Below are 27,395 nucleotides of genomic sequence, written 5' to 3' on the forward strand. Positions count from 1 at the left end.
CCAAGGGTCTGCCCTCGAGGGCTTCGTGTGCTCCCAGCACCCTGTTTTCGAACGTTGAGGCCCCTAGCAGCTCCGTGGGTCCCTTGTGCAATCTGGCTGCCTCCACACCCCCCCCTCCCCTCCTCCCCCTTTTATGGCCCTGGTCGGCTTTGAGCCTTCCCGTCATTAACGGGGTTTCACCTGCCCAGCCAGAACGGCCGGGATCTCATTTATTTTTACAAGCCGCAGGCGCTTCTCGGCCTTGTTTGAGACACACGCCTGGCTCCGTTTCCTACTCCTGTGTCCTCACTGCCAGAGCCTCGCCAGGACTGACCCCCTCCAAAGCTGCCCGTTCTGGCACCCTCCACACAGGCTTGCCGCCCCCAAATCTGGAACCGATCGGGGAGAGAACATTCCCCAAAGCATCACAACTGCCCCAGTCTAGCGGGCCATGGTGGGGTTCCTACTCAACTCAAAGGGTGCCGGGACTCATGTTGTTATGAGCGCTGTGGCCATCCCAATGGCTGCGGATGAGAGAGCTGGGCGCCGTGTGTTTCAGTACACTTGAGTGTGGTTCAATTGTCCTTAAAGCCCCCGAGAGGAAGACATTGGCCTGCAAGATGCTCTTCATGATGGTGTCAACCTGTGCATAGTGCAGGGGGCGGAGTGCCTGACACGACATGTCTAGGTGTTATGTCCTTCAATAGGATGCCACTCCTGGGAGCTTCCCTATGACTCTTCCTCTCTCTTGCTTTGTCCTCACCCTCTCTCCACATGGCCTTCCATGGAGGCGCAGTTCTCTGCAGGTCTCTCCTGTAGAGACAAGGCCCTCATACTCCACATACATGATGCCAGACAAGCTGGCCTTTTGTGAGAGGGAAAGTTCTCTTTAGATTAGGCTTCTTTCTCTCCTCTCCCTCGCTCCACATGGCCTGTATGGGTGAAAGCTGCTTGAATGGGATGCCTTTCTTTGGCCTAGCTGGGGAGCTTCCCTCTGACTCCCTCCTCTCTCCTTTGCCCTCTCCCTCCTCCACATGGCCTTCCATGGCAACAAATGTGTCTGCAGGCGATTCTTTGATTCCCTGCTCCTCCTCTCCTTGCAGCCAGCTTGGGGACCTTGGGCTAGTCACAGTCCTGTTGGAGCTGTTCTCACAGAGCAGTTCTGTTAGAGCTCTCTCAGCCTCACCTACCTCACAAGGTGGCTACTGTGGGGGGGGGAAGGGAAGAAAATTGGAAGCCGCCTTAAGACTCCTTCAGGTAGTGAAAAGCAGTTTATAAAAGAACCAACTCTTCTTTGCAGCCAATCAGAAGAAGCCTTACTGAAGAATAGCCTACCCCCGATTTTGAAAAACCCGCAGTGTGAGCACCTTATATGATACCTGCCCCACAGAACTGCCGCCCATCCTTCCCTGCCAGGGAGAATTTGGCCAACCGTTTACCCATCTCCACCCGGCTTCCATTTCAGGACTCAATCTGCATTCCGGTTTGCCCAGGACGGCTGAGGGGTGTGGGCATGGGATTGGGAGATGATGTGCATGTTTGTGCACTTCAGATACGGGGGCCAGGGGTGCCGTTACAGCTGACAGCTCGTACCGAATGCTTTTTATAGATCCATCTGTTTAGAGTTTCTCCTATTTCACGTACCATGAGAGGCCCATAAAGCCGGTTGCTAAAAGCATTTTAAAGAAGGAAACCTGGCTGAGCTCTTTAGCGGCGCGGCTGGCGAGGGCGGGGGCCCATAAAACCCTCCCCCCCCCTCCCGCCTTCCGCCTGCTGACTCTCGCTGGCTTTTATTTTCCTGCCCCAATCTGACTCTCAGTCTCCCTCAGCTCGCTGGTTTAGGAGGGTTGTCTTTTGGGGAAAAACCACACACAACTTGACCAGTTCGCTTTGGGGCACTGTGCGTGTGGGTGCTAGGGTTGCCAGCTTTGGGTTGGGGAATTCCTGGAGATTTGCGTGTGGAACCTAGGGAGGGCAGGTTGGAGAAGGGGAAGGGCCTCATGGAGGGGACGTAATCGATAGCTATTGTGGCATGCTGGTTAAGAGTGGAGAACCAGGTTTGATCCTGCGCTTTCCCTCCACGTACAGCCAGCTGGATGATCATGAGTCATCCCCAGTTCTCTCAGAGCTCTCTCAGCCTCACCTACCTCACAAGGGTGTCTGTTGTGGGGAGAGGAAGGGAAAGGGGGTTGTAATGAAAAGTAGAGTATAAAAAAAATAATTCTTCTTTCCCTGCAGAGCCCTCCTTCATGGCCTCCCATCAATGGCTTATAGCAACCCCGGCAAGGGGCTTTCAAGGCCAGAGAGAAGAAGAGAGGGTGTAACATTGCTGTCCCTTGCACACTCTTTCTTGGTGGTCTCCCATCCAAGGAGTGACTTAATGGTGACCTCAGCAAGGGGCTTCCAAGGCAAGGGAGAAGCAGAGGGGGTGGGCCATGGCCTTCCTCTGTAGAGCCGTCCTTGGTGGTCTCCCCTCCAGGCACTGGCTTAATGCTGACCCCAGCCAGGGGCTTCTGAGGCAAGGGAGAAGCAGAGAAGGTTTCCCGCTGTGTCACTCTGCACAGTCTTCCTTGGAGTTCTCCCACGTACTGACCCTGCTTAGCTTCCAAGGAGACCGGGCTGAGCCCTGCTGCCTTTCCTCCCAGCTACCCACGCTTCACAAACAGAACAGGTATCCACAGGGACACCTGTCTGCTTTCAGGACCCTGGACAGTGGCCTCCATGCGCCTGGGTGAGGAAAAGGAGGGCAGCTGGAACCCAAGAGTAAAAATCATAGGATACCAAAAAGCTCAGGATAGCACAGCTGAGATGTTTTTCTGGGAATGCGCAGAGAACTCGGAAATACATACAGTGACTACTTATTCCGAATAAAAACAAAACAATATACTAACTGCAAAAGGGCAGTAAGATCACCTGACCCCAATCTGCTCAGGACCCCCGGCCTAAGGGATGTGAGAGTGGCCTCGACCAGGTCCAGGGCCTTTGTGGCTCTCTTGGCAGGACGTTCCACCAGGGACGGGGCCTGTGGGACCCCAACCGGTTCTGCAGGGTCTGCTGAGGTCAAGGTCCAGAGGGGCTGCCAAGAACTGCTGACCTCTACTGCAAACAGAGAGAAGATCTGCTCTCTAAAGACCTGATCCCCCAACCTAAACCATTTCGGTGGGGGGTGGGGGTGGCCGAAATTATATAATCGTAGAATATAGAGTTGGTAGGGACCTCATGGGTCATCTAGTCCAACCCCTGCACTGTGCAGGACACTCACACCCCTCTTGCTCCTCCACTGTCACCTGCCACCCCCTTGAACCTTCCCAGAATCAGCCTCTCTGTCAAATGGCTATCCAGCTCCCATTTAAAAATTTCCAGAGATGGAGAATAATGGATAATAATAGAATAATAATTTATGGAATCTATATGAATGTATATTTTTACTGATTGTGGACTCATACTTTTAACCACCCTGAGTGTTCAGGAAGGCTGGGCTATAAAAATAGACTTATTTAGTTAGCTAGTAATTCAGGGAGATCTCCAGGCCCCACCAGGAAAATGGCAAGCCCATGCCTCCCGCTGCCACCCACTGCTAATGCAGGATGAAAATTTCCTTCTGTGAAGACCTGGATCTCCAAGGGGCTGCTCTGACCTTCCTGGAAGGCAGGTGCGAGCCAGCTGCAAGAGACAGAGAGCTCCCTCTCTACATGTGGGAAGAACATGCATGCGCAAGCTCCAGTTTTGCTTGTCCGGCTCCCTTCCTTGCCAGATCATAACCCCACAAGGGGATTTCTGGCTGTGGGGCTCCCGAAGGGAAGCCAGGGATGGCGTCTCCATCTGCTCGTTTTAGCCTTTGCTACCAGGGGGTTTTATCTCCTTGTATGAAATTTCCAATAATAAATAAATAAACTTAGGGTGGTGATTTGAGTAGCCATTTGGAAGGCCTACCCAGCAGACTACAAGCTGTATCCGAAATTCTCCCTGGATCCTGTCCAGTTGGCAGCTCCCCAGATGGGGTCCCAGTGCACTCCTTCTCTGGGCTGCTCCTTGGCTGGACTTCTTGACGAACCACTCGGAAATCTTCTCACCCACCAAGTCCGACCTCGCCTTGAATGGGACATACCTTGGTGCGCACACAATAAACAGCTTCAACCTCCTTTCTATGGCCTCTGGGGAGGCGCCTTTGAAACATCTGTGGATGCACATGGAACACATGCAAAGAAGAAGAAAAGCTGATTTTTGTATATCCCGCTTTCCACTACTCAAAGGAGTCCCAGAGCGACTTAAGTCTTTGATGAGAGACCACCAAGGAAGGCTCTGCAGAGGAAGGCAGATCGCCTCTGCTTGGCTCTTGTCTTGAAGGCTGCTGGCTGGGGTCGCCAGAAGTCTTTGATGGGAGACAACTCCAAATACTAGAGGGCATCCAGTGGACCTGATGGGCAGTATATTCAGGGTGAGCAAAAGGAAGTACTACTTTGCACAACGATACAAATGTGGAATTCGCTGCCAAAGGATGTTGTGCTGGCCAGAGAAATAAACAACTGTGAAAGGGGATTAGACAGATTCATGGAGATTAAGTCTATTGCTGGCTGCTAGTCCTGGTGATTGAGGGGAACCTCCACATTCAGAGGCCCTGAACCTCTGAATCACCAAACCAGGAGGCAACATCAGGGGCAGGCCTTGGCCTCTCTGTCCAGCTTGGTATAGTGATTAGGAGTGCGGACTTCTAATCTGGCAAGCCGGGTTTGATTCCCCGCTCCTCCACATGAAGCCAGCTGGGTGACCTTGGGCTCGCCACGGCACTGATAAAGCTGTTTCTGAACGAGCAGGAATCTCAGGGCTCTCTCAGCCTCACCTACCTCACAGGGTGTCTGTTGTGGGGAGAGGAAAGGGAAGGCGAATGTAAGCTGCTTTGAGCCCCCTTCGGGTAGAGAAAGTGGCCTATAGGAACCAACTCTTCTTCTTCTGTCATCAGCCATCCGTTCTTCTGGGTGCCTGAGTTATCCAGGAGCTGTGGTGCCTCTGAACACAGATTGTTTCCCTCCTCCTCCTGAATGCCACCTGAACATCTGACGGTAACCAAGTGGCCAAAGATACCTGTGACAGAGCCCCTCCTCCCCAGCAGCAGGCCCTGAATTCGGAGCTGCAGCTACAGGGTGACTCTGTTGACGCTGGATCCTTGGGCTGCGAAAGGCCAGATGCACCCGGGAGATCTCCTGGAATGACCACTGATCTCCAGATGTATAAGACCAGTCATTCTGGAGAAAACGGCTTCCCAGGAGGCTGGACTCGGTGGCATTAAACCCTTCCCCTCCCTAGACTTCACCCTCATAATCCAAGAATTTCCTAGCTGGGAGTTGGCCACCCAGTCTCCCGATTTCTGAGGGCCTAGTCCAGGGGTACTCAAACTGCAGCCCTCTAGATGTCCATGGACTACAATTCCCATGAGCCCCTGCCAGCATTGGCTAGTCCATCAGATGGCCTAGTCCATCAGAGAGCCAATCCAGCCTAACCTGTCCTAATGTTATTTATATCCTTATTTTACTGCCGAGGTTACCTGCCCCGAGCCTCACGGGAAACGTGGGCTACAAGAGTAAAGATTATTATTATGGCCATTATTAACTTTATTCTTTCTAGGCCACGGTGATGTTTCTGGCATTCTCCAGCATCTGATCGCTGAAGGGGAGTGCAAAAGAAAACCCAGGGACTTTTCGGAAAGCAAGTGCAGGAGGTATATATATATTCTAGGGCCCGTTTCCTAAGAAATGAAGGTAATAGTTCATTTACATGTGCTTACATTGAAAAACAGTGCAGCCAGTCATTTATCAACATAGCTATTGTACAACAGCTGTCACAGGACACACGACAGACGATGTAAAAAATAAAAATTAAAAAACAAACACACACACATATATACCAAAGGAAACCGTGAAAAAGGAGAACAGCTCTCCGTACGACGAGATAAATACACAGTGAATAAAAACCCCAGCGGGGGGGGGGGGGCAGGAAATCCCAGCTTCAGGAGCGGCTATTTGTTTCCCGTCATCTTTATTTACAAAGTTTCGCTTCCCCTTCTTCCCACTTAGAAATAATGTTAGAAAAATAAGCGTGGGAGGTGGAGAGAGGATGCCCTAAAATGCTGGGGCTCCATTCAGTAGGGGGCTTTCCTGCGCCGGCCCCACTGAAACCGACAGGCGCAAATCCCAAAGATCTAGCCGGGCCTCTTGCAGGGAAGCGAACCTGCTGAATTCAGCCCCAGGTTTTGAATCCCACTTTTATTTTTATTTTTTTACAAAAAAAAAAAGGCTAAAAAAAATAAGGAACTGTTTCTGTTAAAAAAGATGTCTTTTAAAAAAACAAGCGGTAGAAAACCCCACGAGATCGGCGTACCTGCAGTTCGTAATGATCTGAGATCACTTAGGGGAGGGAAACAAAAAAGAAAGGTGAAGGGAAAAAAAAAAGAGAAGCAATGCTTTCCCTTGGTATAAACCCCCCTCCCCCAGTCGGTTTGGGAATCAGTTTGTTTTGAGAAGCCCCCCTGCCCCCCCCCCCGAGACGGTTCTTGCTTCTTCCAGGCTTCATCCCACTTCTGGGGCGGGGAAGGGAGCAGTTTTGCAGGAGGAGTTCACGGATACACCTGAAAACCAGCCGCAACCCTCGATGGCGGAAATTCTGCACTGAGTTTTTGGGGGGGACCCTGAAGAAGGAAGCGACCCCCTTTCCCCTGCCTGCCTGCCTCCCTCCCTTTCCCTCCTCACTTGGGCTGTGCGGAGAAAGGTCAACAGCTTTAGGGGTCTCAGCGTTCGGGCCGGGCAAACCTAACTGAAGAATGAGAGGGGGTGTCTCTGTTGGGAATGCTTAAAGTGGGGCGGAGAGGGTACTGAAGACGGTGAAGAAGCTGGTGGGGAGTTCGCGTACCTCCTCTCCTCCCCGCTCTTTCTTGCTGCTAAATCCCTTCCCTCGCAGCTTTTAAAGCCCCCCCCCCTCCGGTTATGAAAAGGAATCCAGCTGGGGGGTGAGGGGGACTTCTGTCTGCTGATTTCCCGGCAGCATTTCCCTGCCTCCGCCCAGCACGGAGGGACCACACGCCAACCCGGGGGACGCAAGCGTGCTTCCCTACCCATCCGAGTGGCTCAAAAAATCGCTCTGCTCCGTCCCACCTCCACTGGGCAGGGGGAGTCGAGTTCTTGGTTCTTGACACATCCCAGGGTTCTGGGGGGGGGGGGATGTCTCGATAACAAAAGTGGCATCAAACTGACTTCCAGTTTGCCACTTTCTTCTACTCTAGTTTCCTCTCTGCTCTTGGGGAGAGCAATTCTAGGAAAGGGAGGAATTCTATTGCTAACGTTCACATGGACCCATGGGCACAAGGGCCCGTGTCTCCAGAGCTCTCCTACAGTCAGGAGGGCTTTGAGCAGTCTCGGTTCTGCAGAGTTACTTCTACAGCACGGCCCTCTCTGCAATGGAGGGAAGTGGCGAGGACGAGATGGGTCACCTGTCAAGGTGAGGGTTGCCGGGCTAAGGGGAGGCACACCTGGGGTACGGCCAGGACACGGCCTGTGCTGCTACTGACTGTACACGTTGCTGCAATAGAGACCCCCTCTCTCGCGATGCTTGCAGGGCCAGCATCTGCGAGACCGGCCCAGGACAGAAGCCCCAGTGGGGGCCTGTCCGACTGTGGTCAGCGGTGAGTGGGAAAGCAGCCTCGGACCATTCGACGCGTTGCTGATTCATCCCTTTTCTCCTCTCGGGACCCGGAGACAATGTCGGCGCGGTTGCCAACAGGGTGAGGCGGAAGAGGGTGGAGAAGAACCCTCCTGGGGATTTGTGGGTGGGCACGGCAACAGCTGGAACATCTGGGAAGCGCACACAGCCAAGGCTGGAGCTGAGGGGCGTTGCCAGGGATTCCAGCAGACATCCACCCGGAGACAGCCGATGGCTTCAGGCCAGCCATGAGCGAAATGGAGCAGGCTGCTTTCTAGCGGCTGGCAGGCTGACCTGGGACCTAGGGGGACGTGGGAGATGGGTGATTTCCGGGCCACCCTGTGCCCACGGAGGAGTCTGCGGTGGCGCTGGAACCCGGTTTCCTTGGCCCCGTCCTTAGTTTGCAGGCATGCGCCAGGCCAGACACCATGGCGCGGGAGGGCTGCGACTGCGTTTCCTTTTGTGAGTTTGGAAGACCGAGTCAAGTTGAAAGAGGAAAGGGACCTTTTGGGAATGACGATGCAGTTTTCGTGAAAGCCTAATTCCGCACGCAAAAGCCATCAACTGGGCTGGAGCCAAGGGGGCAAGTGGATGCTGGACCCGGTGGAAGCCCTTTCTAGGGAGAGAATGAAAAGATGCCCCCGCATCCGTCTGCTTGCCATCCTGTTTCCTGGATTGCACATTCAGGAATGGAGAACCCAAGACTCCTGGCTCATGGGGTAGGCATCTCTCCTAGGACGGGGGAGCCCAGAGTGGGGGCTTGCACACTCTTTCAAAAAGAAACATTCCATTCTTGGCAGGGGAGCAAATCTACCTGAGTGGAAACCCAGCTGGGGAGATGGAATCTTTTTTGCTTGCATTCAAAGCAGCGAGAAATGGTGGCGAAGGATGCAAAAGAAATTCCCGGAGGGGAGGACAGCAGTGCCGAATGTCCCCCCCCCCCTCCCACAGCCCTATCCAGCCCCAACGTCATTATCCTCCTCCTGGAGGACGAAGCCCCCTCCCAAATTCATGGGTTGGGAACCTCTTGGCCGCAGCTGAGGGTCACCTCCCTTGGCTTGTCCTGCTGCATTTCAACCTCCCACCAGAAGGGGGAGCCTCTCGTAAATAATGCAGCCGCGGTAGAAGGAGCTGGGAAGGGGTCCGAATCTCATAAGCAATGCCCAAGCCCCTCCAGTCCGAGGGCCTGGGGAAATGCCAGTCCGTTGGTCCATCCTTCCTGAAGGCTCAGTAGGCGTTCCCTGCTCACATGGGCGGCACGATGAGACCAGTCAAGGCTGTGAAAAGAAGAACAAGCCATTCATCATTACCGGTGGGAGCAGGAAGGATGGCTGACAACGTTCCGGAGGGGTCTGGGGATCTCCCAGGATTACAAGGGACCTCCAGTGTGCAGAGGCCAGTTCCCCTGGAGGACATGGCCACTTGGGAGGCCGGACTCTGTGGCACTGCCTCCTTCTTCTGTCCCCTCCCCAAATGCCACCCTAGATCTCCAGGAATTTCAGAGTTGGCAACACCACTGATCTTCTACACCAGGGGTAGTCAAACTGCAACGCTCCAGATGTCCATGGACGACAATTCCCAGGAGCCCCTGCCAGCAAATGCCACAAAATGGCTGCCGCCAGAGGCGTGGCCAGCAACAAAATGGATGCTGCAGCGGCCTACCTTCAGTTACACAGCGAGGGTCTGTGTCTTGCGGAGGCAGCTGTAGCCGCGGCCGTGTGTTCGGAAACCAGCACAGCCAATCAAAATAACGGCCAATCTCATTTGGGTCCTTGTTGCAGAGAAACACACAGCAGGATTCCCCAATTCCCCAGGGCGGAATAAGAAATATTTGCTGGTTGAGGATTCTGCCAGTGTGAATCCTTTGCAGGACCAGAACAAGCCATATCAGATTAAAGAGGTTTTTACCCCCTTGCTGTAAAATGGAATTTTTAAAATACACAACTGTGTGTATCTGTATATTGACCTTAGATTTGAATTACTTGGCATTTGTGGTGTCCACAGTGAGATGTTTTATAGGCGCTCAATAGATAAGATATTCTTTTAGGGGTTTTTTTGGTTGCCATTTCTGATCTCTAATAATAAAATTGTTTCTATTTTTCTATAGATGGTTTCATCCCTAACCGTTGTGGTTCTTACCTGTTTTCCAGGTTGGATTTTTGTTTCCATTTATGTATTTATTGGAGGATTTATATACCACCCCTCTTGGACATGCCGTCTCACGGCGGTTTACAGAAGATGCAATAAAAACCAGTATATTCCGTATATAAAACAATATAAACCGAATTCAAATTTAGAACCTCAACTGGACACAGTAGCATCAGCCACGGATTGGATGAGTTCTAACCTGCCAGGTGGTAGGTGCCAGGAGGTGCTGGGAGAGGAACGTGGGAGGGAGGCCCAAGGCTTGGATATGACGGGTCACGGCCACAGGCCCAGCGGAAGAGCTCTGATCTCCCTCAGGGGCTCCTTCCGCCTCTGCTTTAAGCCCGAGGCCTGGAATGGCGGTAGAAAACAGCCACGCCCTGAACACACCTGCGGAAAAGGAGAAGGAGGCCCTGGCCAACTAACCCCTCGGGAGACTTCTGGGTTCCCACTCAGCCCTTGCTAGCCCCTCCGCTCCAGCGAGCGTCTGATCCTGAGCACCTCTAAGTCTGACCGGAGACCGAGCAAAGACCTTGCTGGACGGTCATGGCCCCTTACAGCGGGGAGAGGAGGGGAGGGGAGGAAGAGGGGAAGGGGAGAGAGCGAGGCTGGAGCAGAAAGGAGAGAACGAGAGAAGAAACATACTGTGCTTAGGAATAGGCCAGTCCCTGGAGCGACCGAGACGGCGTGTGGAACTTGTCAGAGTCCTCAAAGGTTTGGTCTGGTTGGCGGGACCGAGCAAAGGGAAGGAAAGAAAGCAAACACGTGTCAACAGGAGGGAAAGCAAGAGCAAGCGAGGTCAGGGGGAAAGCAAGGGCCAAAAGCGGTCCGCGAAGAGCAAAGCGGTACACCGGGGCCCATCTCAGCCGAAATACGGGCCGGGCCTGCTGGGAAGAAAAGAAACCTCCTTCAGGCCGTGCCCAGAGGAGCAAGTGGCTCAGCCACAACAGACCTGGCTGCCTCTGGAATTCACTGGGATTCTGACGGGCGCACCCACAAAATGGCTGCCGTAAAATGGCTACTGAAGGAGGCGGAGCCAGGAACAAAATGGCAGCAGCAGTTGTGCAACTTCAGTCTGAGTCCAGAACAGAGTCTGAGTCCAGAGTCTGAGTCCAGTCAGGCCACCTTGAAGACCAACCAGGTTAGGTTCAAGAGGAGGCGGGCGTGGACACAGCAGCTTAGGCCCAGAATAGAACTTTATGGGTTTCTGTTCTGCTGCTTATTTAGTGGAGTTTGGCTGAGAACACGGGCTTTAATAGGCTTGTCGCTGTCCCAGTCATTTTTAATAAGGTTCAGGCGGGTGGCCACGTGGGTCTGAGGCAGCAGAACAAGGTCTGAGTCCAGGGTCACCTTGAAGACCAATCAAGTTTTATGATGGATGTATCAGCTTTTGCGTGCATCAGAAGTCCCTCTGCATACCGCATGGGTCAGACCCCACCTGGAGTCCTAGGCGCAGTTCTGGAGGCCTCACTTTAAAAAAGGACGTGGACAAAATGGAAAGGGGGCAGAGGAGAGTGACGGGGATGATCTGGGGCCTGGGGACAAAGCCCTGTGAGGAAAGACAGAGGGATTGGGAATGTTCAGCCTGGAGAAAAGGAGGTTGAGAGGGGACAGGATGGCTCTCTTGGAGTATCTGAGAGGTTGTCCCTTGGAGGAGGGCAGGGAAAGGTTCCTGTAGGCAGCATGCAGAATGGTACCAGCTAGATATCAGGAAAACACTTTTCACACTCAGTGTAGTTCAGCCGTAGAATGGGCTGCTTAAGGAGGCGGGGAGCTCCCCCTCACTGGCCGTCTTCAAGCAGCGGCTGGACAGATCCTTCTCCTGGATGCTGGAGGCTGATCCTGCACTGAGCAGGGGGTGGGACTAGATGGCCTCGGTGGCCCCTTCCCTCTCTAGGATTCTAGGAGTCTAGTTCAGCAGGGGAAGGGGCTGCCTAAGGAGGCGGGGAGCTCCCCCTCACTGGCCGTCTTCAAGCAGGGTCTGGACAGATCCTTCTCCTGGATGCTGGAGGCTGATCCTGCACTGAGCAGGGGGATGGGACTAGATGGCCTGCATGGCCCCTTCCCACTCTAGGATTCTGTGGGTCTAGTTCAGCAGTGGAAGGGGCTGCCTCAGGAGGTGGGGAGCTCCCCCTCACTGGCCGTCCTCAAGCAGCGGCTGGACAGATCCTTCTCCTGGATGCTGGAGGCTGATCCTGCACTGAGCAGGGGGATGGGACTAGATGGCCTGCAGGTCCCCTCCTAACCCTTGGATTCCATGTGTCTAAGTGTGCATGCATGGAAGCTGATGCTCAGAATAAAGCTGTGTTGGTCTTAAAGGTGCCATGGGACTCAACCTTTGTACTCCTGCCCTTTCTGGTTTGCTGTATTTCAGTCCCGTGGGAACTTCCTCAGCCTGTGAGCAGTGCAGGTGAAAAAACTGAGGGCCAGCATGGTGTAGAGTTTAAGAGTGGCGGCCTCTGATCCGGAGAACCAGGTCTGATTCCCCATTCCTTCTCCACATGCAGCCAGCTGGGTGACCTTGGGCCAGTCCCAGTTCTCTCAGAGCTCTCTCAGCCTCGCCTACCGCACAGGGTGTCTGTTGGGGGAGAGGAAGGGTAGGTGATTGCGAGCCACTTTGAGACTCTTTGGGGTAGAGAAAAGCAGGGCCTAAAAATCAACTCTTCTCCATCTCTTGCTCAGCTATGTGACTTTTAAGCATTGCCCGCAGGCAGAGAAGAAAGGCAGGTGAAGACTTCTAAGCTGAAGGAGGTGATGGCTGAGAGAGCTCTCAGAGAACTGTTCATTAAAAACAGTTCTAAGAGAACTGTGACTAGCCCGAGGTCCCCCAGCTGGTTGCACGTGGAGGAAGAACAGGGAATAAAACCAGGGTCTCCAGATCAGAAGCCACCGCTGTGAACCCGGAAGCCCAGCTGGCCCCAGGGCTATGACACTGTTCAAAGGCCTCCTGCTGCCTCTTCTCTCAGCGGACTCTTTGGAGTCTTCAGCCACCTTTCGACCAGGGACCGCCGACACCTCTGGCTCCGGGTCAGGGGGGGAAGGAGACCAACTCACCTTGGAGGCTGTTCCCGTTGGCGCTGGTGCAGGTCGGGGGCGGGGAGGCCTGTGGCCGGACGACGGGAGCGAAGGCGCTTTTCTGCTTGACGGCGGAGATCATGTTGACGGGAGAGAAGGAGAAGACGCCTGCCGGCGTGGAGGAGCTGGCGATGGAGGAAGCACCCAGGGGCGGGCTGGAGGGCATGACTGCCGGGAGAGAAGGGCGGAAATCGGTCAGGGGGCGGACGGGGGCGGTGCAGGGAATGAGGGCACGCGTCCCAGGGAGAAGAAGGCTCGGTCTTTCCATCCAAACCTCTCAGGTGAGCACAGGTGAAGCTGCCCTCTACGGCAGGGATTCCCAACCAGATTTCCGGGGAACTGGGGGGTTCTGTGAGAGCTCCCCAGGGGCTCCGTGGCCTTTCCCAGAAGTCCGTGTGGCCGCTGACATCACGAGGCCTCACTGGAGCCCCCTTCCTTCCCATGTTGCTCTATGGTAGTGGACCGGACCGCGAAGTCCCTGGCACCGGGCCGTGGCTCCCTCTCCCTGCCCCCCTCCCCGCCCCCCCCCCGCAGTAAAAAGCTTCCCAGGCCGCAAGCTTGTGGCCCGGGAAGCTTCTTACTGCGGGAGAGGGGGAGAGGGAAGCAGGGTTGCGCATGCGCATTGCGCATGCCTGGCTGAAATTGTGCATGTGCGGCACATTTGCGCATGCGCGATTTCAGCCACGCATGCGCAATGCATGTGCGCAGCCGGGCAATCGCCCTCCCTGCTGCCGCCGGTCCCCAGCCTCAAAAAGGTCGGGGACCACTGCTCTACAGGACTCATCTCTTTCTCCACAATGGACAAGTGGCAAATGCTTGATCGATAGATCAATCAGTCGTCTGGCTCCCACTTCTCTGAAGGGCATGGCAGCACCTCTGGGGTTTCCCAAAGCCTGAACAATATTTCAGGAGTTCCTCCACGGTCAAGAGGTCGAAAAAGGTTGCTCTTCGGAATCGGATGACAACACGGGAACAAAGTGGGGGGAAAAACCTGGAAACAAGCCAGCAGGATCCCTGCGATTCACAGTGCCTGCAGATGAATGACGGCTGATCCTGACCTATTGCTTGAGAGAGCATTTTGCCAGCTAATGTTAGAAAACAAGGGAGGCATAGCAGAGGATTCAGAAAAGGAGAACGGCTGGCATGGCTTCCCACGGAAGTGTAGCATTATAAGTAACTGGAAGATCCCTCCTGAGGAAGACCCAGTAAGAACTACCCTCTGAGGAAGATCAGCTATGAAACAGGCTGACGTCTAGACGGGCGTCTCTGCTTGGCTGAGGATATCGGCCTGGTCCCAGTTTAGGAGTCTGGTTGTCGACAGGATTATTAAGTTGGCTTTTTGCTTTCAGCTCCTTACAGAAGGTGTCCTGCAGTATCATAAGGGCAGGACTTCCTTACGTTTATGTTCCAGGATCACTTGGGCTGTTGCAGTAGCCTCATCATGGTCCAATTTATCATGTACGGACCATATATAATTAGAATTATCGGATCATAGAATCCTAGAGTTGGAAGGGACCTCCTGGGCCATCTAGTCCAACCCCCTGCACTGTGCAGGACACTCACAACCCTCTTGCTCATCCACTGTCACCTGCCACCCCCTTGATCCTTCCCAGAATCAGCCTCTCCATCAGATGGCTCTCCAGCCTCTATTTAAACTTTTCCACAGATGGAGAACCCACCACCTCCCGAGGAAGCCTGTTCCACTGAGGAACCGCTCTGGCTGTCAGGAACTTCTTCTGGCTGTTTAGACGGAATTTCTTTTGCCTTAATTTCATCCTTTTACTGCCCTTGGTCCAGAAAGGACAGTATATGTTAGACTGGCTGTCAACCTCCAAGGTCTCAGGCCGAGGTCTTTCCCATCCCCTCCTGCCTGATCCTTTTTAATAGGAGATGCCGGGGATTGAACCAGCGACCTTTTGCATGCATGCCATTGAGCCTCAGGTCTTCCAACCTCCGTTCGCAGCTCTCTGTCCCGGGAGGAAATGCCAGCATGGGATTGCAGAATGATTTTTCATTGTTTTGTGTGATCTTCCTGTTTTGTGTAATCTTCTCTGGCACCATTAAGACCAACAATGTTCCAGATCCAAATCCTTAATTGGCATATAAACCAGCAACGTTTAATTTAATTTAATTCTGGGCACAAGCTTTCATGTGCATGCACACTTCTACAGTTGTATCTGAAGTATGCACATGGAAGCTGATATCCAGAATGTTTCTGAAGACATGTGCATGTACACGGAAGCATACCCAGAACTAAACTTTGTTGGCCTTACATGCATACGGAAACTAATATCCAGCATTAAATGTTGTTGGTCATAAGGGCGCGGCTGGCACACGAATGCTTATCCCCAGAATTATACTTGGGTGGCCATAAAGAAAGGTTATTCCGAGAGTTAAATCGGATTGTTCTTGAAGGTGCCCCAACTCTTCTTCAGAAGGTGCCCAATTCTGCTCTGCTGCTTCAGACCAACAAAATGGCGACCCACCTGAATCGATATTTTCTGCTCCTCCTGAGTATTGGGAAGGGCTGGGCTGGGATCTCCTCTGAGGCCTGAAGCTCTCCTCTTCCCCCACCTGGATTTGCTTGCCCCCCCCCCCCCAATCATGGTTGCCGAATTCTCGTCAGCCCCACTTGTCTCCCAGATCATTTTCCCAATTGGAAGTTCTAGTACAGCCTATTTACTGTTGAGAACCCCCTGAAACATTCTTCAGGCTCCGAAAAACCCCAGAAGTGGTGCAATCGTGCAGAATATGGTTGGGAAGCAGAGCTGTGGACATGCCCCCACCCGGGGCCCCTCCCCTTCCCACCCCCTCCAGGCCGATTACCGGCCATTTTGGGAGGGGGAGGGTAGATAATGACCATATCTGGTCATATCAGTTTGGAGAGCCAGTTTGGTGTCGTGGTTAGGAGTGCGGACTTCTAATCTGGCATGCCAGGTTCGATTCTGCGCTCCCCCACATGCAGCCAGCTGGGTGACCTTGGGCTGGCCACGGCACTGATAAAACTGTTCTGACCGAGCAGGAATATCAGGGCTCTCTCAGCCTCACCCACCCCACAGGGTGTCTGTTGTGGGGAGAGGAAAGGGAAGGCGACTGTAAGCCGCTTTGAGCCTCCTTCGGGTAGGGAGAAGCGGCATATAAGAACCAACTCTTCTTCTTCTTCTTCTTCATCATCCAATAAATGTTGAACAAATTTTAAAAACCTATAAAAGCTGAATGAACCCCCACCCATTTGGGAATCCCTTCCAGGGCCGTCAAGAAACCCTGGTCTAGAAACCTGCAATTTCTTAAGGACAAGAGATGGGAGGCGAGCACGGGAGCAAAGGGCACCTGGCACAGCTGACCGGGGCGAGGAACTCACTTGCGTAGGGGGAGTTGGCAGTGGAGCCGTTGAGGAAACTGGGCGACCCGGGCATCCCGAGGCTGGTCATGGCGGCGCCTGCGTAGCCGTTCATGCTGGACGTGATCGTGTTGTAGCTGCTCTGCTGCGGGGTGGAGCTGGGCACGTAACCTCGCGGCGAGACGCTGCTCGTGTTGCGGGAGTACCCTGCAAAGCAGAGGGGGCGTGGGGGGGGGGAGGAGAGGCTGACTGCGGGAAAGGACATTGCCCCTTCTTAGGGATGCCAGCCTCCGGGGGGGGGGCTGGGGACCCCCTGGAATTATAGCACGTCTCCAGGCTCCAGAGATCAGCCCCCCGATTTACGTATTTATCTTATGGCACACAGAAAGCGTATGAGAATAATAATAATATACAATAATCTAAAATACGCAGCCAAGTGGATATACAGACTGATTGGGCAATCTGGGCAATTCTGAAGTTTTCAATCCACTCTTATCGCAGTTGGGAAGAGGACCGAGAGGTCCATCACATCTCCCTGGAGAAAAGGGATGTTTGGGGGGTGGGCTCTGTGGCTTTGTACCCTGCTAAGCTCCGTGTCTTCTCCAGGCCCCATTCCCAAATTTCCAGGAGCTTCCCAACCCCTCACCCCCATCCCCTACCAGTGGCCGGGGGGGCGGGGGATCTGGCAACCCTACCCTAAGGGCACGGGTGCAAAGACCCATCTTGACTTCCATCTCTGGCAATCGTCTCTACTCCAGGGAGTCACATAGTTTGCCCAGGCTGCTGGTGGGAGCTCTTTTGAAAGGGGGGGGGGACCCACCTGACCACTACAAGCCCCTCAAGGTAAGGGTCCTTTTTCATACACGGCACACCCAAAGGTGCCTCCTACTGAATCAGATGCTTGGCCCATCAACGTATTATCCACGCTGACTGTCAGCAGCTCTCTCTCCAGGGTCTCAGGCAGAGAAAGGGATTTCCCAGGACCTCCTGCTTGCTCCTTTCAACTGGAGATGCTGCCGGGGAATTAAATCCAGAGAGGGCTGCGGCTCAGGGGAAGAGCTCCAATCTGCAGCACCTTCACTTAGAGAAGGGCTAGGCAGCTGGACTCTATGGCATTATTGTCGGCTGAGGCCCCTCCCCTCCCAGGCTCCTCCCCCCAATTGTTAGTTTGCAAACCCCTTTCCCTTCCTCGTGCCCCACCTTGGTCCGAGCCCTGGGAGTCGCTGATGTTGATGGCCAGCTGGCTCCCAAAGGAGTTGACGCCCATCATGCCAGAGTGGGTGTGGTTCCCGGCCAGGGAGGTCAGCTGGTTGGGGTTACGCGGGACACTGTACAGGGCCTCGGCGATGTCCGCGGCCCGTTTCAGGATGATGTCCTGCGAAGGAAGAGAGCTTATGTTTCATGGGAATGTGGCAGGGCTTCCAGGTCGGCGTTACACCGTGTCAAGAAGACCCACGCATAGTGCAGGGGGTTGGGCTAGATGACCCATGAGGTCCCTTCCAACTCTATTATGCTACGATTCCAAGATCTTTGCCTCGCACCTGTCGTAGCCGGGGCTGAAATGGCGAACGCCAGAGGTTGACAGGTATATGTAAACCAGAGAGGATCTCTCCCTCCTCTTCTCTTTATTGTACTTTAGCCTCTTTATTCTTTCCTCTAGGGCAGAGGTGGCGAAACTGTGGCTCTCCAGATGCCCATGGACTACAATAACCATGAGCCCCTGCCGGATGGCAGGGGCTCATGGTTATTGTAGTCCATGGACATCTGGAGAGCCACAGTTTCACCATCCCAGTTCTAGGGCACACAACTTGGCCTATATGAATGAGCCATCTGAAGCCTTCTTGAATTCTAAAAAACCCTAACGTTTTGAAAGTTTGTGAGTAACGCCTGGGAAAGCTTCCCTGGCTAGAGAGACCTCTAAGTGGGGGTTCCTAAAACCTCGTCATCTCCTTGCTCCTCCCTCTCTTGGCCGGCCAGAACTGTAGGGTGAAAACCACCCAAATACATTTAATTTCGCTTAATTTATACCAGGCTTTTCTCAGCACTGACACCGCCCACTTAAGCTGATTTATTAAAACATCCGTATCTTGTTTTGCCTTGTGGTTTTGTCTTGCCTTGTGCCTTGTGGTTCACATCGCCCGGTGAGGACTAGAAGCATTTCATGTCCACAGCCTAAGGTTGCCAGATTCTCCAGGAATCCCCCAAACTTGTACTGGCCACCTTGATCAGCCACGCCTTCTCTTCTGCCGCTACTCACAAGCAAAGGGGGCCACAGGCTAAAAGCCCATGCCTGCCACGGCTTTGATCCCCCACCCCCCATCTCACTCGCAGGGGGGTGCCGTGGTTAAGAGCAGCGCCCTCTTATCTGGAGAACCATGTTCAGTTCCCCAATCCTCCTCCTCCACACGAAGCCAGCTGGGTGATCTTGGGCCGGTCCCCGTTCTTTCAGGACTGTTCTCATAGAGCAGTTCTCCTAGAGCTCTCTCAGCCCCACCTACCTCACAGGCCCCCTGTGGTCAGGAGAGGAAGGGCAGGCAGTTGGGAGACTCCTCCTGGTAATGAAAAGCGGGCTGCAAAATCCAGCCCCTCTTGCCTTTTCTCTCCCCCCAGAGACATCCAAGGAGAGATGGGGCCAAGCCTTGGAGCAGAGCTCCAGGTATCTTTCATGTTGTATCAAAGGAGGCACAGATTTGCAGATGGATCAGGACTGCCACACAGAAGTCCATAGGGATGGGGGGAAGGGAAGAAATGTCCAGGCTGCAAACCCCCGCCACCCCGGAGGAAATGGGGCCTGAAAGGGGCGGCCGGACTCCAGACAGGGCCTGAAGATCTCCGGGAATTACAGTCTCCAGGTGGCAGGGATCAGCTCCCTGCAGAAGACAATGCTGTGGGATGTGGACTCCTCGGCCTTTTACCCCGTTGGGTCCCTTCCCTCCCCAAACCCTTCGAGCTCCACCCATCCCAGGATGTCCAGGAATTCCCCCATCTATGGCCACGGGGGGGGGGCAGGGTTGCCATATCCTGTTTGGGAAGCTCCTGGAGATTTGGGGATGGAGCCAGGGAGGTTCAGTGCTATGGAATCCACCCTGATAACACAGCCATTTTCTGCAGAAGGGCTGTTTCCAGTAGCCCGGAGGTGAGGTGTAATTCCGGGGATCCCCAGGCCCCCCTCGGAGACCGGCATCCCAAGTGGGGAAGATTTCCATGCTGGGAAGGGGAGGGGAGGGCCAAGCAAAGGGGGCGAGCAAAATAAAAATGTGCCAGGGCAGCCAAACGCCGCCTCCTCCTCCTCCTCCTCCGTGATGCCCTGACCCCCACGCCTCCACGAGACCACAGCAATATCCGCCCAGGTGGGGCTAACTGCTACTGAGCCGTGAAAACACCGGCTGGGCCCCGTTCTGGGGGGGGGGGGGGGGGCTGGACGGATGGGGCCGCTGGAAGGCCGTGACTTCACAGCCCTGGAATTCCTAATGACAAACAGATGTCTGCTGAGAGGCGGGGGCCGGCCAGTTCCCTGCGAGATTGGGGGGCGGAGAGGAGAAGGGAAGGGGGGGGGGAGCTGGCAAGGTCCAAAATGTGGAAATAATTACTGACAAGGCAATGGGATTTCGAGGGACGTAAAATGTAAAATGCTCTGGGACTCTGGCGCTGGGAAATATCCCCGAGTCCTTGACCGCACGTACTGAGAGCCACGCAAATTATGCACGGAGCTGCTTTCTACAGAATCAGATCCCTGGTCCATCAAGAAGAAGAAAGAGAAGAAGAAGAAGAAGAAGAAGAAGAAGAAGAAGAAGAAGAAGAAGAAGAAGAAGAAGAAGAAGAAGAAGAAGAAGAAGAAGAACTTTGTTCAGTTGTGATGTTATTTGTTGTTGAACAAACATAATAAAATGTTTTTAAAAGACGAAGAGCTGGTTTCATCCAGCTGACTGCAAGTGAAGGAAGAACAGAGAATCTAACTGGGTTTTCCAGATTAGAAGAGCTGGTTTTTATATACCCTGCTTTTCACTACCCAAAGGTGTCCCAAAGCAGACTACAAATACCTTTCCTGTCCTCTCCTGGACCAGGCACCCTGTAAGGTAGGTGGGGCGGAGAAAGCTCTGAAAAAACTGCTCTGCAAGAACAGCTCTAAGAGAACTGTGACCGGCACAAGTTCACCCAGATAACTGCATGAGGAGGAGGAGTGGGGAATCAAACCCAGTTCAACAGATTAGAAAAACTAGTTTTTTATTCTCTGCTTTTTCACTATTCAAAGGTGTCCAAAAGTGGCTTGCAAACGCTGGCAGGGGCTCATGGGAATTGTAGTCCATGAACATCTGGAGGACCACAGGTTGACTACCCCTGCTCTACAGCAGCCATTTTCTCCAGGATTGATCTCGGTCATCCGGAGATGAGCTCTAATTCCAGGGGATCCCCAGGCCCCACCTGGAGGTTGGCATCCCTACCTGGAATCATAGCTCATCTCCAAACTAAAAAGGTCCCTTCCCCTGGAGAAAATAGCTGCTTCGGAGGGTAGACTCTACACAGGAATGCCACCCTCCAGGTGGGGCCTGGGGATCCCCTGGAATTAGAGCTCATCTCCTGGGACCGTGAGAGGTAGAGGAAGGGGGTGGAGGGCCGTGAGGAAGGGGCCGGGAAGAGACAGTGGCTGCTAAGGCGGCCTCCAGGGTCTCAGGCAGGCACCCTTGTTGAAGCAACGCTGCTAAGCAATGTACCTGACCCCCCCCCCCATTTTGAGTGGGAATGACGGCCGGGGGCAGGGCAGGGCAGGGCAGGGTTGGCGGTTGTCCACAGGCGGGCAGCAGAGTGGACGTGCCCAGGAGGTCTGGCGTGGAGGGCTGCGTGTCCTACCTGGTTGTTGTGTGGCATTCCGTACAATGCTTCCACCAGGTCTGCCGCCCTCTTGAGGAGCACTTCCTGCGGGAGGGAAGAGAGAGCCAGGATGCTCAAAGCCTCGTCCCTTTGGTGCTGGGGACACGCCATCCGTCCCAGCAGTGCTGTTGCCTCCTCTCTCGCAATAAGCATTGGCAGTCATGCCCTGCTGGCATGGGAGCGACGGCTGAGAATGCGGGCTTGCGGTACGGGTAGGGGTGCCAGCCTCCAGGCGGGACCTGGGGATCCCCTGAGATTACAGTTCCTCTCTAGATTTACAGCGATCAGTTCCCCTGGCGAAAAGGGATGCCTGGGAGGGTGGACTGAGGTCCCTGTCCTCTCGAGGCTCGATCCCCCCAGCCCTATCCCCGATCCCTTGCCAGTGGCCAGCCCAGCCCTCGGTCCCAACAGTGTGTCTGGCTCTGGTTCCTTCAGCGCCCCAAGCCCCACGAGGAAGCCGCAGCCGGGCCCCACCGGATCCTCGGTGCTCCTCGCCCCGTCCCCCCGCCCCGCCCCTGCCAAGAGGTGCCGACGGCAGAGCCTGCCGGCTGCAGATCGTACATCAGGTCCCAAGGCTATTGGATTGCTGTCAAGCTAAGTGCTGGCAATCAGAGGCCCTTGCTCTTCTGTCTCCTGCAATATCTCCCCGATCAATACGGTAATGGAGCCATGGGGAGGGGGGCACCGCTGGCCTGTTAGTGCACGCTGAGCTGCCACGGAGGGGACGGAAACACGCCTCTGGTGGGGGGAGGGGGGGGAGGAAGCAGCAAGCGGAGGGGAGGGAGGCAAGAGCTGGGTGGTCGGTCACATCCCGTGCCTCTAGGGGGACGTTTCCTCCGCCCTGAAGTCCGAATGAACTTCAGGAACTGCGTTGTTTCAAAGGGCATTTTCCCCCTCCGTTGGCGCATTTGTGAACTGAGCCCCAGTGGAGCAGGAGTTCATTGAGTGACACCTGCTAGACTCAAGACCGGGGGCGGCCAAACTGATGCTCCAGAAGTCCATGGACTACAATGACCATGAGCCCCTGCCACTCGTGGCAGGGGCTCATGGTCATTGTAGTCCATGGGCATCTGGAGAGCTACGGTTTGGCCACCCTGCCCAGACCAACAAGATTTCTAGGCCAAGATGGGTCACCATGTCAGTCGGTCTTTAGCAGCAGGAAAGAGCCACAGTCCAGCAGCACCTTCAAGACTGGGAAAATCTGTGGCAGGGGAGGAGCTTCTGGGAGTCACAGCTCTCTTCTTCAGACAGACCAAGACACGTAGCCCTGTTAGTCTCTCTGGAGCAGGAGAGAAGAGCCAGAGTCCAGGAGCAGCTGCAAGAGACCTTGGGGCAGGGGAGGAGGTCTTGGGAGTCACAGCTCTCTTCTTCGGATACAGTGAGAATGGGAGTTTGCCTGCCTTCTATCCCAAGTCTCATCAGATTTTGGAAGCTAAGCCCAGCTGGCCGCAGTTAGTACTTGGAGGGGAGGCTGGCCAGAAAATCTGGGGGTGCTACGGAGAGGCAGGCAGTGGCAGGCCACCTCTGAGCGTCTCTTGGGGGAGTCCAGAGGTTGGTTGAACTCGACGGCATTTTTACTCTGATGGCGTCTCTGATGAGCACAGCAACCGTGAGGTCTAGACTCTCCCGTGGGGAGGTTAGTCTTCTATGTATGTATGTATTTATTTTATTTATTCATAAATGAGCGAATAAATAAATAAATGCACTTATTCGCTGCCACTTCCAGCCTGCCCGTTTCTGAAAGATTAACTCTTTCTGGAAGGCCAGCTCTGGAAAGGCTAACTATTGAAACGTGTTTTCAGAGAGCCTGGCTGTTCTGCTCCCCCCCCCCAACCCCCCACCCCTCCAGCAAATTCACGAGTCCTGCAGTGCAGCTGATGTAAAGACCAATCAATCCCTAAACCGAATCCAAACAGGAACGGCTGGACCTCGTGGCTCTACAGGAATTCTGGGCCTCCGGAGGCCTTCAATCCAACTCCCACTGACTGGTTGGAAAACTCACACAGTGACCGTCCATTTTGCACTGCTCTGGCCAGGAGGGAGTTAAACCCGTGCATGTGCGCACACACACTCACAATCACCATGTATACTTGTTGTCAGCTCTGCATGATGCATAGGCAGGTGGGGGGGGGGAGGAAAGGGGGAGTCTGCTTCATCACAGCCTGGATACGACAAGTAGCTTAACTATGATGAATGGCCGGCCAAGGCAAGCCCCCCCCCCCCCCATATTTGGGAAGGAAGTGAGAGATCTCAGGCCTATAGGGAGGTCTGGGGTCACAATTAGGGTTGCCAGCTCTGGGCTGGGGAATACCTGGAGACTTTGGGGGTGGAGCTGGGAGTGGGGGGAGATTTGGGGCAGGGAGGGACCTCAGAGCTGTATAGTGCTACGGAGTCCCCCCTCCCAAGCAGCCGTTTTCTCCCGGGGAAGTGATTTCTTTAGCCTGGAGATGACCTGCAATTCCAGGAGATCCCCAGGTCCCACCTGGGAACTGGCAACCCTAGTCACAACTCATAAAGCTTTCCTGGGGTGGAAAGAGGCCCTGAGACACGCCCTGTTGATGGGGCTTCTCTGGGACACCTGTTGAGATTCCTCAGGCCCTGCTGGAGAAATCACAGTTGCCGCCTTCTTAACCACCTGGCGCACCTGGGATGAACAGCAACTGATGTCACCTTCCATCTTCTGGAAGATGCAACTAGCAGGATCTTGCCAAGAACCCTACCGGTTGGCACTTGGGTTGCCAACTGAGTGGGGAAATTCCTGGAGAATGGAGGGTGGAGCCTCAGGAGGGCAGGCACCTCAGCTGGGCACAAGGGCAACAAGCCCACCCTCCAAATCAGCCAGTTCCTCCAAGGGGACTGGTCTCTCTCGACTGGAGAACGGTTATAATTCCCAAAGAACGGCAGGGATGATTTGGAGGATGGCAACCGTAGCTGGTACAGGATGAGCAGCGGGGGGAAAATTGGAATCTTTCAGATTCAAGTTTCCCTGATTCGGTACAGCTCAAATCAACTGAATCATTGATTCGGGAGATGGATTTGAGTTTGGTCGATACAGGAAATTTGAACCAGTTTGGCCAAAACAGCCCCCAGGCGGCTAATCCTGTGGTGGAGATCAGTGGTTTGGCAGCTCTGGAGGCCACAGGCACCTTGTGAGGGCTGGGAGAGCTCTGAGAGAACAGCCGTAAGAGAACGATGACTGACCCAAGGTCATCCAGTGAGCTGCATGTGGAGGAATGGGGAATCAAACCCGGTCCTCCAGATTAGACTCCACCACTCTTAGCCACAACCGGCTGAGCCCCAACCCCGAGCATTCCCTGTTACTTCCCAGGGGTAACACCAATTTGCAAGCACGGCTGGGTGATCTACAACAGCATTGGCCGTCTAGGTTTCCCCCTCTCACTTGGCACATTACGGGGAATTTGGGAGGAGGGGTGGAGCCTACGAAGAGATCTCAACAAGGGATATTTCTCTAGAGTCCCCCATTGAAAGCCTCCTTTTACTTCAGGAGAACTGATCTCTGTAGTCTGGAGAGCAGATCTTCAGTGTGCACCTGCAGGATGACAGCTCTACACCAGCTTCTTTTCTCATTCTCCAGTTGGTTCAGTGGAACCTCCCTAGACAGAGCCGGTCTACCCCTGAGCGGCCAAGATGACAGGCAAGGCGCGGCCGTCACCCTCTCCCCGTTTGCAAGGATTTGGACGGAACCAACACTGGGCAGAGGGTGCTTGGCGGGCCTGGACGGTCAGACGCTGGCGCTCCTGGGCAGCGGGAGCGGCTCACAAGGAGGCTTGGGGTCGCGGCACATGCACCAACACCGACGTGGTGTCGAAATTAAGCGCCGCCACGAGAAGAGGGAGCTGGGCGCACAGGCCGCGGCCGTGGCCACGGGGACCGCCTGTCAGGCCGTGATGAATGGCTCCAATTTGGAGGCTGCTTCCCGCTGTCACTCTCCATCGGAAGGCCCGCCCTCTCCCCAGCAGCTGCTCTCTGGCCGAGACGCTCTTCCAAGGACGGTGGGGCTGCGAGGAACAAAAGGAGCGTCTCGGCCGGACTGCTGCTAAACTCATCGGGGGGTTTGTCCGCCGGCGCTTCAGGGAGACGCTTCAGGGGGCCGTTCCACGCCTGTCGTTCACATCTGAGGCTGGTGCCTGCCGTTGTTCCCCGAGTCCTCGGGGAGGGCTGGATGACTGGGCGGCCGAGAGCGACTCTCGCCAGAACACCTGTTTAGTCTCACGCCCTGGTGCTGTCTGCGGCCCTGCTGGGCATTCTGCAGCTGCTTTCCCAAAGCTCACTGCCTCTGAGCATGGAGGCTCCATCAGCCGTCCCAGCTGATGACTCTCTATTCAAGAGCCGCTCTGGGGCAGGGGGTAGAGCGATGGACTAGGGCAGGGGTAGTCAAACTGCGGCCCTCCAGATGTCCATGGACTACAATTCCCAGGAGCCCCTGCCAGCATTCGCTGGCAGGGGCTCATGGGAATTGTAGTCCATGGACATCTGGAGGGCCGCAGTTTGACTATCCCTGGACTAGGGCCCTGGGCGATCACGGTTTGAATCCTCAGTTTCAGCATGGCAGCCTCCTGGGCGGCCATTAGGCCTGCCACAAACGCTCCAACTGGCCTACCTCACAGGGTTGTTGTTGTGAGAAGACATAGGATGGGAGAACGTTGTTCTAAAGTTGCTTTGAGTCCCGCAAGGGTGGGGAGATGCGAAATAATAAATGACAGTCTACTGAGTAGATCCATGATTTTTACCTCCTCCATTTTAATCCCACAGCACTCTTGCAGGGTAGGCTGGAAGGGAATGGCTAGCTCGTGGGCCTTAAAGATGAGTGGGATTTAAACGCTAATCTCCCCAGGTCTTAGTCTGGCTAAAACCAAGTCACTGCTAGGGTCACCAATCTCCAGGTGAGGGCTGGAGACCTCCCGGAATCACATCTCCAGATCTGTCCACCTGGGGGGAAAATTGCCTGCTTTGACGGGCTTCATACCCCGCTGAGGTCACTTCCTGTGCCAAACTCTGCCCTCTCTGGGCTGCATTTCCTCCCCCCTCCCCCCCAAATCATCAGTGGGGAACGATTTCCCATTTCCCAATTTAAAGCTGGCAAACAGAGTGGCAGCTCGTCACCAAAAGCTGCCTCCAGATCACGGGCCGGTGTTGTCAGTGGGGGTGAGGCCCCGTGACTGAGAGCTGCTGGGTTCTGCCCAAGCCCGGTCACCGGAGATCCTTTCCACTGGGGATCTCCCCCCTGTCCATCAAGTGCTGCACAAGGAGGGACACCCAGGAGGGACACCCAGACGCCTTTGCGGGATTTGAGCTAGCAAAGGGCGGCATAATGAAGACTGCTCAGAAAGAAGAAAGAAATCACAACCACAACGCCGTAAACTGGAGTTCTGCTTCCCATGTTCTTTAGAACTTATGTTCATGTTCTTATAGGCTTTCAAGGGAGACGAGACAGATTCACAGAGGCGACACTACCCCCCCCCCCCCTACTAATCATGATGGAACTTCCACATTCAGAGGCATTAATCCTGTGAATCACAGAGCCAGGAGGCAATATCAGGGGATGGTGTCAGCCTCTCTGCCCTGTGGCTGGCCCTGCAGAGGAACTGGCTGGCCCCTGGGTGAGACGGGAGGCTGGACTGGAGGGACCCTCCCTGGTCTGACCCAGCAGGGCTCTTCTGAGGGTCTTCTCAGGGGAAGGCCTCGGCCTCTCTGCCCTGTGGCTGGCCATGCAGTGGAACTGGCTGGCCCCTGGGTGAGACGGGAGGCTGGACTGGAGGGACCCTCCCTGGCCTGACCCAGCAGGGCTCTTCTGAGGGTCTTCTCAGGGGAAGGCCTCGGCCTGTCTGCCCTGTGGCTGGCCCTGCAGAGGAACTGGCTGGCCCCTGGGTGAGACGGGAGGCTGGACTGGAGGGACCCTCCCTGGCCTGACCCAGCAGGGCTCTCCTGAGGGTCTTATGAGGGGAAGGCCTCGGCCTCTCTGCCCTGTGGCTGGCCCTGCAGAGGAACTGGCTGGCCCCTGGGTGAGACGGGAGGCTGGACTGGAGGGACCCTTGCCCTGATCTACCTGTGATTCTGTCTCCCCGCCATCGCTGTTCTCAGGATCACAAAAAAGCGGGCAGGGCCTTACCTTGGGTAAGCGCTCCGGGTCCCCTGGATGTCTTGGGATCACCTTCTGCAAGCGCTGAAACCCGTAGTCAATGGTCGGCTCGTTCAAGGCTGGGGGTGGAGGGAAAGAGCAGCTCAGCGGACAGGGATGGCAGCAGCCCCAAACACAGCGGCCAAAGTCTTCCCGGGC

The 27,395-nt window shown here is 54.8% G+C and overlaps 1 protein-coding gene across 3 annotated transcripts in view; it reads right to left on the bottom strand.

Annotated features, from left to right (window-relative positions):
- Positions 1-5,672: 5,672 nt before the first annotated feature.
- LOC143819529 (transcription factor COE1-like) overlaps positions 5,673-27,395 on the bottom strand; it is an 85,311-nt gene continuing 63,588 nt past the window's right edge. The window contains exons 12-18 of one of the 3 annotated variants that reach the window (XM_077301257.1): positions 27,228-27,316; positions 21,077-21,142; positions 17,429-17,603; positions 16,250-16,435; positions 12,868-13,056; positions 10,459-10,534; positions 5,673-8,945 (exon numbers count right to left, since the gene is read on the bottom strand). In XM_077301257.1, coding sequence (XP_077157372.1) covers positions 10,464-10,534; positions 12,868-13,056; positions 16,250-16,435; positions 17,429-17,603; positions 21,077-21,142; positions 27,228-27,316 — 776 coding nt within the window. In that variant the 3' untranslated portion in view covers positions 5,673-8,945; positions 10,459-10,463. The remainder of the gene's footprint in view (positions 8,946-10,458; positions 10,535-12,867; positions 13,057-16,249; positions 16,436-17,428; positions 17,604-21,076; positions 21,143-27,227; positions 27,317-27,395) is intronic. The other 2 variants (XM_077301260.1, XM_077301258.1) reach the window with 2 other exon arrangements.

Source organism: Paroedura picta, chromosome 10 (assembly GCF_049243985.1).
Source record: "Paroedura picta isolate Pp20150507F chromosome 10, Ppicta_v3.0, whole genome shotgun sequence".
Classification (NCBI taxonomy): domain Eukaryota; kingdom Metazoa; phylum Chordata; class Lepidosauria; order Squamata; family Gekkonidae; genus Paroedura; species Paroedura picta.